Source organism: Cervus elaphus, chromosome 17 (genome assembly GCF_910594005.1).
Source record: "Cervus elaphus chromosome 17, mCerEla1.1, whole genome shotgun sequence".
Lineage (NCBI taxonomy): Eukaryota > Metazoa > Chordata > Mammalia > Artiodactyla > Cervidae > Cervus > Cervus elaphus.
The window spans coordinates 17,511,944-17,524,035 of NC_057831.1; the positions used below are offsets into that span (position 1 = coordinate 17,511,944).

The 12,092-nt window shown below is 40.5% G+C and overlaps 1 protein-coding gene across 2 annotated transcripts in view; it reads left to right on the forward strand.

The window, feature by feature from the left end:
• CFI (complement factor I) overlaps positions 1-12,092 on the forward strand; it is a 46,420-nt gene that overhangs the window by 14,995 nt on the left and 19,333 nt on the right. Inside the window, exons 3-8 of one of the 2 annotated variants that reach the window (XM_043871107.1) lie at positions 524-583; positions 3,470-3,749; positions 5,588-5,741; positions 8,600-8,766; positions 9,613-9,726; positions 9,870-9,980. In XM_043871107.1, the coding sequence (XP_043727042.1) occupies positions 524-583; positions 3,470-3,749; positions 5,588-5,741; positions 8,600-8,766; positions 9,613-9,726; positions 9,870-9,980 (886 nt within the window). The remainder of the gene's footprint in view (positions 1-523; positions 584-3,469; positions 3,750-5,587; positions 5,742-8,599; positions 8,767-9,612; positions 9,727-9,869; positions 9,981-12,092) is intronic. The other variant, XM_043871108.1, reaches the window with a different exon arrangement.

A 12,092-nucleotide genomic window follows, 5' to 3' on the forward strand; every position in this document is an offset into this window, starting at 1 on the left:
ATCCCAAGTCTATAATCCTCTCCCCCATTCTCCTTGGCCTTATTGATTATGCATTTTTAAAAAATTCTACTACTCTCATTTTAATGAAATTTGGAGAGGAGGCAGAAGTTTCTGTAAAGTCTGTGCTCAGTCTCCCATGTCTGCGTACAGGACCAATCAACAGAGTTAACCCATGCTTCTGTTTCCATTTCTTCACTGCCCATTCTGGCCTCAGCTCACAGAGGTCTGGTTTCTGCCTCTGACATTCAGCTAAAACTTCTGCTTCAAGGATCCCAGTCGTCTTTGTCATCAAATTCAGTGGCCTTTTTTCAGCTTCCTCTTCTGAAGCTCTCTGCAAAATTAGACGCATGAGCAACATCTCTCTAGCTGAAAAGCAAAATATCTTCTGCTTATTCCACATCCTTAGCTACTAAAGTGTAAATTCTCCTCAGTGTTCTATGTGGGTTTTTTTCGGTTTATTTTTTGGGGGTCTTTTTGGTTGTTGGTCTGTTTTGTTTTTCACCTTTCATTCAATGCATTCCAGGCCCAGCATGCCCCTGAAGCAAGTCTGAGTGAGGAGAAAGAAGCTTCTTCTGAAGTGAAGGTCAGAGTCTATATAATTACCCAGAATGGACACTTGCTGTTATATTGTTGTAGCCACGTGTTCCGGGAAACAAACTCACTCAGAAGGACAATGCAGATAGTGGAGTGCAGTTTATTACACCAGTGGGCCCAAGGCAGAGTCTCCTCTTAGCCAAGGACCCCAACCAGTTTTTGTGAAAACCTTATATACCCTAAGTGTATGTGCCCAAACCTACCTCCCCAAATTCCCTGAAACTAGTCTGAACAAAGGAAAAGAAAGATACAATCAAAGTTAACCCATGATTCATATGCCTTAAGCCTAGGTAGTTAACAGTGGGCAATTATCAATAGGCCTGTGGTCATACCCCAATAAGCATAATAGAATTTATGATTCTATTTGGTTACACAAATAATTAGGGTATTCTCTTTTAGGTGATGGAGAGTCTAGGGTCTAGGTACAAGCCCTGGGGCTCTTCCCTCCAGGGGGTCTGGTTTTCCAGTTGGTATGTCATTTCCATAGATACTGGGCATATAGCTCAGTCCATAGTTGGGCCCAAGATGGAGTCCTGCTTTCAAGATGGAGCCTGTTCTGTCTATTTCCTCCTTCAATATATGACTCTTCCTGGGGCCAAGAGTTTTAATTTTTTGTTTTTGCTCTAAGAATGACTGAAAAGTCGATGACACTTGCCCAAGTTTTGATCTAAAACTCAGGAGAAAATGACACCTCAGAAAGGGATAAATTTGGGAAAAAAAGAAAATTTTTCACCCAATTAAAATATTGCTTTTTCAGTAGAAAGGTGATTGTCCCTAAAAGGGTGACTGTCCCAGCTGTCAGGGCACTTAAATTTTATCAGTGGAAGGTACAGGAGCTAAATAATACAAAGTTCAACTCTAATAAGTGCTACCAAAAAAGGCACATGGAACCATGGAAAGTATTAACTAGCAGATTTTATTCTAGACCAGTGTATCAAAAATTGGTGTATTTAATGATAAATTTGTCAAATTTCCTGGTTATTTGATAAAGTTTACCCAAAATCACGTCAGATAGAATGACTTTCACAACTTTTGCTAAGTTTTATGTGGTCTTTAAGTGACTGATTTTTGTCTTCATCACAGCCCTTAAAGATTGTTTAACTTGTTTCTGCCCCAGCTTGCTGTTACTGTAGCTGGAAGGCACTGAGCAAGAGTGGGGATTGGGGGTGCGGTGGGGACTCATGGCCGGAGGCTGGGGAGACCAGATAAAAGGATGCCCATTCTTCACAGGGATGCCTGGGGCACAGAGAGAGAGAGAGAGCATTGACTTTCCACAACTGGCTTTTGACCCAATTGAACTATTTCCAGCTTTCACTGTGTTTCCTCTGGATTGCTGCAGTTTGTTTTTTTTTTTTTTTTTTTAGCAGCACCGAACATATGTGGGATCTTAGTTTCCCAACCAGGGATGGAACAGGGGCCCCTGCAATGGAAGCATGGAGTCTTAACCACTGGGCTGCCAGGAAATTCCCCCACAGGTCTAATTGGCCTCCTGCCTATCTGTCTGATCTGATCTCCAGAAAGATCTTCCTCCAATGCAAATTTGAGGAAATGCAAAAAAGTCTCCCAGGGGCTCCCTTAGGACCTGCTGCCTTACCCCCCACCACCCTCTTACTCTGTCCCTCAGCCTGAAATGCACTGTTTTTACTGTCAGGGTTTCACAGTTCTGCCTGGAGTGTGTACCCACCACACCCTGCCAGTAGACTCCTCCTGAGCACTCTCAGAACTCAATCCAGACATCAGCTCTTCTTGGAGATGTTCCCAAGCCTCCTAGTCAGGCCAGGGACCCAGAACACAGTCCTGATGGCATCTTTGGCCCATGTCTACCAGGGAGCTTAAGCATGTCTACCTTGGCTCATGTCTACCAGAGATGGGCTTGCCTGTCCCTCTTCTGGTTGGTATACTCCTTGGCAGGGTTTCCTAACCAGTGACCATCCCAGCTGAAGCACCACAAACCTGGGACCCATCAGGAGGGACTGATGTGCACCTCCCTCTCTGTGTCTTGCTAGCACCAACCCTCTGCTAACACCTGACTTTCCTCCATGAGGCCTTTTAAAGTGCACCTGGAGGGACTTTCCTAGTGGTTCAGTGGTTAAGATTCTGCATTCCCACTGCAATGGTCAAGAGTTTGATCCCTAGTTGGGAAACTAAGATCCCCGATGCCTCATGGATGGACCAAAAAAAAAAAAAAAAAATGCCCCTGGAAAGATGTATTCTCTCCCACTCTGGATCTCCAAGAGTACTGCATCTTGTTTGTGTGACTCTTACATCACTTACCCTAGTTATTATGTGTATTTCTATCTTATTGTCTAGATGTCAAACCCTTGAAAGAGCCAATGTCATGTTCATTTTACCAGGATTTTGCACAAAGTAAGAGTTTGGCAAATGGTTCAGCATTATTAATAGAATTAATCCACTTCATTCATCAGTTCATTCCATGAGACTATAATCAGCACCAAATTTGCTACTCCTTAAGGTGACTAATGAGATACACTGATTTCTTCAAAGGCAGAATTTTATGTTGGCTTTTGAATAATTACAGCTCCCACTGATTTCATGCCTAGCACCTGCCAACCATTATACACATCTTATTCCTAATCCTTGCAATAACCTTGTAAGAGAAAAGATAATATCCCCATTTTACAGATGAGGAAGCTCATGTTTTGTGAGGGTAGGTAACTTGCTCAAGACCATTTAACTGTAAGTGCCCAAGTTGGGACTGAAAGCCAGGGTTGTTTGAGTCTAAAAACCACCAGACCACATCACCCTCATCTATGCTGTGGGGTAGGTGAGTCTGTTTGGTTTCTTTCCTTCAGGTATTCATCTTTAAAAAGATTTTAGCTTGTTGCTAAGTTAATGTTTATTTTGTGCTTTATAGCCCGCTTCAACACCAGGCACATCTCAAAAAGATTTCGTGGATGAAAAGTGCTTAACTGCAAAATACACACATCTCTCCTGCAAAAAGGTCTTCTGCCAACCATGGCAGAAATGCGTCGATGGGACGTGTCTTTGTAAACTTCCTTATCAGTGCCCAAAGAATGGTACCAGGGTGTGTTCAACTAATGGGAAAAGCTACCAAACTTACTGTCAGCAGAAGAGTTTTGAATGCTTTCGTCCCGAGGCAAAGTTTTTAAAAAGTGGAGCATGCACGGGTGAAGGTAGGAAAAGCCTAGTTTACTATATTAAGAAGAAAATTGTCTACTATATTTTCTATTAGAAAATACTTTTCCTTCGAAATGTTATAATGACAACTCAAAATTCTTCTCTAGATCCTCAGTAGTAGTTGGGATGATAATAAAGAAATTAGGAATCATCAGTATACAGCCAGCCATTGAATCTAGAGCATGTGACCCTGAGGCTGGTCCTTCCCACCCCCTCAGGGCCTATGCCACTGTCTGCTGCCCAGCCCGTCAGAAGCATCCCTTCTCTCACTTCTACTTGGCTAAAGGGATTATTCCCAGAACTGTTGAGTTGCTTTAGCACCCAGGGGAAATGCTTTACATGAGATTGGTACTTAAATAGAATGTCTTTGGACCCCCAACCCCAATCATTTATTCCAGTTTCCATCCCACCAACCCCTACCCCTTTCCCTAGCCCCAAGCCTCATCAGCCTTGATCCGGGGTTTAGCTCAGGCCACTGCTGGCCGGGTACATACTCCACCCTAGCAAATGACAACACACCAGATCAGAGAGACAGACAAGTCAAGACTTCATCCAGGTGCCTGATGTAGCGAGGATGCTGGGACCCTAATATGTGAACTAGTGGAGTGATTAAGATGAAAAGACTCAGGCTGCCCTGGTGGCTCATTGGTAAAGAATCGGCCTGCCAATGCAGGAGACATGGGTTCAATCCCCGGTCCAGGAAGACCCCATATGCCTTGGAGCAGCTAAGCCCCTGCACCATAACTACCAAGCCTGTGCTCTAGAGCCGGGGAGCCACAACTCCTGAAGCCCACTCACCGTACAGTCTGTGTACCCCGACAAGGGATACCCCCGCAATGAGAAGCCCATGTGGGGCAACGAAGACCTACGCAACCAAAAAAAAATAAGAAGATTAAGGGTCTCACTGTCAGTCAGTTTCATTGCAAGCCCCTCCAAGCACCCCCTCCATTACCGACAAGCTGTGTGGCCTCTCTAGACTGCGGTTTCCGCATCTGTAAAATGTGAGTAACAGTAGTTCCTAACTCATCAGACTCTTGTGAAACTTAAACAATGTACCTGAAGCTCTGTGAGGAGTGAACAAGAAGTGCTCATGAAACTTGAACTATGACAGCAAGTTTCAAGCTCGTTGTCTTTGGATATGAATTATCACAGGCATTTCATGAATTTACAGAAGAGTGCTTGAAACATTCTTTTTAAAGATACTGTGACATGCACCAGAACACAGTAACCTAAATATTTTTGCGTTGCTGAGTTAAGATGCCGAGGTACTGTGGACGGAGGGAAGGGAGATCCCCAAGTCCAGCTCCCTTACCTGTTGGAGAGGAGGAAAGCAATAGTACAGATTATTCTGTCGGTGTCAGACTTCCATCCTCTTCAAGCATGCAGTGCCTTAAGTATGTGAGAACACATAAACCTTTCTTACATTTTCTTTACTTGTTTGGCTTACTTTTAAGAGCATGGATTTTGGAGTCAGATCAATACAGCAAGTACAGATTCCTGGCTTCACACCTTGAGCAAGCCACTTAATCTTATGTATAAAACTGGATAAATGTAGGTTCCTCATGTGTAAAAACAGGAATAAATATCACCCTAGTCTTCATAAAATTGACATGAGGATTTTATGATTTTTTTTGTTACAACTGGGTGTCTCAGCCACTGATACATAATAAACTCATAAAATAATTGCTTACCATTATTTGTTAGCATCTTCATAGTGTTCAAAGTTAATTAAAAATTATGCATTTTATTTCTTTAGAGGCTTTTAATCAAGAGGATAAAAAATGAATGCCTGACTATTGCTAATTCTTTAAAAAAAAATCTTTTTTAATTTTAGAGCAATTTAGTGTTTCCTTGTCAAATGGAAAACAAGATTCAGAAGGAGTTGTTGCAGTAAAGCTTGCAGACCAAGATAGAAAAATGTTTGTGTGTGGAGACAGCTGGAGCATTACTCAGGCCAACGTGGCCTGCCTTGACCTTGGATTTCCACTGTGAGTGCTTGCTCACTGAATTTTCCCAGGGCTGATTTTATTCTTCCAACTATTTGTCTTTAGATTACCCTGTCTTTCCATGCCTCAACTTCCTCAAATGTAACCTGAGAATAATAACTACCTGCCTCACAGTGTAGTCATGAGGATGAAATGTGTTTATGCTTGACTAGTACTTAGAACACTGCTGAGCACATAGACTGTAGGTTTGCTCAGGTCTCTGGATGCAAATCCTTTGCTGATCCCTAGAGTTGCATACTCCACATTTGCATCTGTACAGTTGGGTGTATAACTGTCTCTATTCATCTATGATTATGTCCATTCCTTTGTACCTGATGTTGTTTGTATACTCTTTCTCTCTGATTTTTTCTCATCAACCTTGCAAAGATTTGTCTATTTGATTGTCTTTCACTTTTATATTTGTAAATTTTCTCTTGTTTCTTTGTTTTCATTAATGTTTGCTGTTATCTTTGGCTCGCTCTCTCTCTCTCTCTGCTTTTCCCTATTGTACTTTTTCTAATTCTGTGTTAAATGCTTAGCTTCTCAATTTTCAGTTTTTCTCACTTTCTAATGTAAGCATTTAAGGTACAAATTTCCCTCCAGTTAATGCTTCATCTGCATGCCTTTATAAGTGAGTATTCCATTTATTGTTCAGTTCAAAATATTTTCTAATTTTCAGTATAATTCCCCCTTGACTCAAACATAATTTAGAAGTTTCTTTTTTTTACTTTCCTAATGAATATATTAGTTTGTTTTTGGTTAACTTTTTGTTATAAATTTCCTATTTAATTGTGTTGTGGAGAGAGAATTTCTCCACATGAGGACAATTGTTTAAATATTTTTTGAGACTTCCTTTGTACTGCGTATATTTCAAATGCTTCATATGCAGGGTTCTACATAAGGGATGTGTTAGAATAAAAATTTTTATTCCATTAGAATAAAAAAGCATGTCAATTGCTTTATTCAAATATTTTCCCATTTATTTATTTATAAGTTTTCAAGGTCTTTATCTCTGAGTGTGTCCCTTATAAACAGCACGTACCATTTTTTTTTAATACAATATGATGATAACTGAAGAGTTAGTCCATTTACATTATTGTGATTATTTACATTGTTGATTTTCCTGTCTTATTTGGGGCTTATTATTTACCCTTTTCATATCCTCTTATTTCTTCCTTTTAAAAATTCTGTTGGATTAATAAAGCTGTTGTTGTTTTCTTAATCTTCTTTTTCTTCCTCTGCTTGGTTTGAAAACTATATACATCCTATTTCTATTCCATTAATGATTATTTTCATGTTTATACCATGAATCCTTAACTTATGAAGCTCTTGCCCTCTTCAGAAATAATACGAAGAATGTCATTACCATATCAACTTTTCAGTATTTTGTTCCACCTTATTTGTATGTATTCCTGAAGTTAATTGCTATCATCATGTAATAAGCAATTATCAGTACTGCTGTTCAGTCAGTGGTTATTCAGATGGACTTCATGTTTGTCAGCTTCTTGGTTTGTTGTTTCTTCTTGCATCTCACCTCTTCATTTTTCATTCAATTTTTTTCTTCCTAAACCACATTTGCTAGTAGTTCATTAGTGAGAGTCTCTTATCGTTAAATTGAGTCATGAGATAGTTCTTATTTTTGACAGTTTGTGACCTACAACCTATGATTCAACCTAACAGCAAACTCTCTCACTCTTTGATCTCCCAGTATTTTGTTCTTATCACACGTTGTATAAACTCATGAACAGACTTCTCTATTTAGCCAGTGGGTATTTCCCTTAATTCCTTAAGAGCTCATTGAGGGCATTTATCTAGTACTTTCAGAGAGTCATACATTGAGAGGTTTCTCAGATAATTCACCTGTCAGACTGCCCCAAATGACTCCCATTTGTTCTCATATTTCAACTCAGTTTGGCACAGTTTCATGACTACTATATCTTCATTATGGATCTGAAACTTTTTGTTCCCTTTAATTGCTCTCTTTTTCCCTTTCATTGTAATTTATCAGATATTTATATTGCCATTACTGCTTAATTTTTTGCTTACATTTGCCTCATGCATCTTTGCTGAACCTTTTATTTTTAACCCATTTCCCCCATTAACTTCTAGAGAAAAGCGGAGAGCAATTGAATGTTCTGGAAGCTCACTGTAACTCACCATCTCTAGGATATTGGGTCATTGAGGTAGCCTCTTAGCTACACAAATTCTGAACAAAATGAGAAGTCCAAGCAATGGCATATAAATGTCAAAATACCACTTAACACTGTTAAGACTGAATTGAGGCCATAGCTTAGCATAAAAGTAGAGAATTAAGCCAACTGTTAGAATTAAACTAACTCAACCTCCCTGATCCCAGGTAACCGTGGGGCCAACCAGGTAAGACTCAGCATGGGGCAGGGTGAGAATGGAAGAGCAGGGTTGACCTGGCCTGCTTTTTATTTCCAAGATTCCCTAATCAAATTAATCTTCTCCCTTTTCTGGAGAAAAGAGGAGTTAACCAGTGGAGAGGCCAAGGATGACACATCTCAGGTTGGAAAGAAATCAGGAATGTTTGATCAAAGAGACATTTCTTCTTAACAAGAAACAGAGGAGGAGAAACCAATATTTTTGGTTGCTTGTTGTATTTTGAACTTTTCCAGTCAGTTTAAATTGATTGTTTTTATCTTTACAAAACTCAGCGAGGGAGTTATATTCCTTGTTACTGGGGAAGATGTGGAAGCTCAGAGAATGTAAGCATCTTGCTTAACCTATCACCCATACATAGAAAATAAAAGGAAATTAGTCCCTCACTTCCTACAGTAGAATTATAAGCACAAAGCACTAATTATTCTACTTTAACGTTTCATTTATTTGATTTGCAGAGGTGCTCTTGATACTCATGGAAGAGATCCTGATCTAAATTCCGCTGAATGTCTGCACGTGCATTGTCGAGGATTAGAGACCAGTTTGGCTGAATGTACTTTCACTAAGGGAGTAATCAACATTTTGAACGGGTTGGCTGGCATGGAGTGTTACACAGAGAGTGCAGGTCAGTGGAGTACTTGCCCAATATTTTCCCTTCCTTAGAGATTGTTTATTTCACACCAAGTCTGTAGTAAACAAACAAATTACAGATATCCTGTTTCCAGTCACACACAATGACAAAATCACATTTTGGGTTTTAGAGCCCAAATTGGCGCTTTTCCCCTATTGTACCTTTCTCCCATTCAACTATTACTTCTATCCTGGTTCCTACATGGGAAGTAAAGTTGTTTGATTCCACTTTGATTCTTGGAACATATGGATTAAAATTGATGTAGCAAACACAAGTAAATATTAGAAGAAACTCAGCATCTCCTTTGAGGAGTCCAGCCAATTACATATTCCTTTAGAATGGTTAAGTTATCACATCTATGCTTGAGACAATTGCTGCCACTTTCCTCCTTCATCCTGATGTTGGAATATTTTAACTATATATATAGTGTTAAAGATCAAATCTTTTGACTTGGTGCTAAAAAAAGAGAGCCATCAAAATGTAAATGGCACTGCCCAGGTAAGCCTCGGGTGGGGCTGGGTCAGCATGAAGGAATGGGTGAGCACCAGTGTTTGCCAGTGTCAGCAAGGGCTCCGGATTCCCAGATCCCCTCCCCTAGTCTCAGAAGAAACCTCCACAATAAATGCTGGCTTTCAGAGTTTATCAAAGGACCTCCATAAACCAGCTTTGGCATTTATTTTCCCTATTAATATATTATGTTAATGCTACCACTCATGCATTTTATATCACTTTTTATTTGTGCTTGACTTTATCTTCATGTCCCCGTTATTCCAAACAAGTGATAAAGATGTCATCCACAACTTCATAGATAAATTTCACAGAGACAATTCTATTTTACAGCTCCTCCAAAAAAGGACTCCTTTCAATGTGTGAATGGGAAACGCATTCCTCAGGAGAAGGCCTGTGATGGTGTCAATGATTGTGTAGACAACAGTGATGAGCTGTGCTGTAAAGGTAGAGATGAAGCCAGCCTTTAAACCCCCAAGTGCTTTCTTCTAAGAGAACAGAAGCAACTTTCCCATTGATTTAAGATCCCATCTCATTGCATTTTAAGAGTGAAAAAAAAAACCTCCCCTCTTCTATTTGTGTTTGCACAGACTGCCGAGGTGAAGGTTTTCTCTGTAAATCAGGTGTTTGTATTCCAAAGCAGTATAAGTGCAATGGTGAGCTGGACTGTATTACGGGAGAAGACGAAGTTGGCTGTGAAGGTAATTTAAAGTTTTGTGGTTATGTTTTATTATTATTATTTGATCCAGGGGTTTTAGCAGGCTTTGTAATTATTGCCTAGATCCAATTTGTCAATAGGGCCTGTAAAATGGCAATTTCTTTTTCTAAAGTTTTTACTGAAGTATAGTCAACTTACTATATTGTGTTAGTTTTAGGTGTGGGCTTCCTTGATAGCTCCAGTGGTAAAGAATTGAACCTGCAATGTTCAGTCCCTGGGTTGGGAAGATCCGCTGGAGAAGGGAACAGCTACACACTCCAGTATTCTGGTCTGGAGAATTCCATGGACAGAGGAGCCTGGCAGGCTATAATCAATGGGGTCGCAAAGAGTTGGACACGACTGAGCGACTAACACTTCACTTCATAGTGATATATATCCATATATATATACACACACACACACATTCTCTTCCAGATACCTTTCCCTTAGAGGTTATCACAATATATTGAATATCGTTCCCTGTGCTATACAGTAGGTCTTTGTTGGTTATCCTTTGTGTGTTGGGGGGTATGTGTGTGTGTGTCTGTGTCTGTGTTTATTAATCCCTAACTCCTAATTTATCCCTCCTCTCTTCTTTTAAAAAATGGCTATTTCTAATTCAACATTCCTTCTGCATTTATTAACTGGAATCTTGTAGAGAAGAACTATTTTGTTTCCATGAAATGCAGTTCATTATTGAAAGGCAAAGCGATATCTAATTCCTTCCTTTTGCTTACTACATTTCAAAGCAGTGAGCAGGTGCTCTTTGTTTTTTAGTGCTTACTGGAAAACCTCCAAAGAGGGGGAATATTTACTAGGTACCTAATGCATGCTGCAGTCCATGGGGTCGCAGAGTTGGACATGACTGAGCGACTGAACTGAACAGAACTGAACCTAATGCATCCCACCCAGACTGACTTCATGCTCCCATTAATGCATTCTGGAGGAAAAATCTTCCTAAGTTAATATATTTGTTCATCTACCCAATGGATATTTATTGAGTTCTTACTGTGTGTGCTGGTTCCTATTCTAAGACACTGGGATTACCTCTGTGAATAACGTTTCAAAATACCTGCACCTGCATAGATCTTATATTCTAGTGGAGGAAGAGAAACAATAAAGAAAAATAAGTAAAAATATCTAGTAAAATAGTAAGTACTTTTTTTAAAAAAAAGCAGGAAAGGAAGATATAAAAGGGAGGATAAATTCTGGAAGTTTAGATAAGGTGGCTTGGGAAGGCTCACTCACTTTTATTTTTAGGTGAAGAACTGAAGGAAATGATGATCCAGCCATGCAGAAGTCTGCGGAAGAGTGTGCTAGGCAGAGGCTACAACCAGTGTGGTTCTGCTAAGATAGGAACATTCCAGTATGTTTGAGGGACAGTCAGCAAGGAGGCTCATGTGGCAGGAGTTCCAGCTGTGCAGAGTGAGAGATTACGAGACAAGCAAGAGGGGACTTCCCTGGGGGTCCAGTGGCTAAGGCTCCACTGTCCCAATGCAAGGGTCCCAGGTTCAATTCCTGGTCAGGGAACTAGACCCCACATGCCCCAACTAAGAGTTCACATGCCACAACTAAAAGTGCCCATGTGCTGCAACTGAGACCCAGGGCAGCCAAATAAATAAACTAAAAAAAAAAAAAAAAAAAAAAAACAGGCAATAGGAGAGGTTGGAGAGGTGCTTGGTTGGGGTGATCAGGGCAGCTCTAAGGAGGTCTGTTAAGGAATGAAATGGGGACTCTCAGCAGAGGAACGGCATGATCTGAGTTACATTTTAAATCAAGATTACTCTGGCTGCTGCGTGGGGAGTAGGCTGTATGAGGGTGAGGGAGAAGCAGGGAGAAGCAGTAATGAAGCTACTGAGTAATCCCGGGAAGATGACAGCAACTAAGATAAGCTGGTAGGAATGGAAATGATGAGAAGCAGTCATCAGTTCAGTTTAGTTCAGTTGCTCGGTCGTGTCCGACTCTTTGCGACTCCATGAACCGCAGCACACCAGGCCTCCCTGTCCATCCCCATCTCCCAGAGTCCACCCAAACTCATGTCCATCGAGTCAGTGATGCCATCCAACCATCTCATCCTCTGTCGTCCCCTTCTCCTCCTGCCCTCAATCTTTCCCAG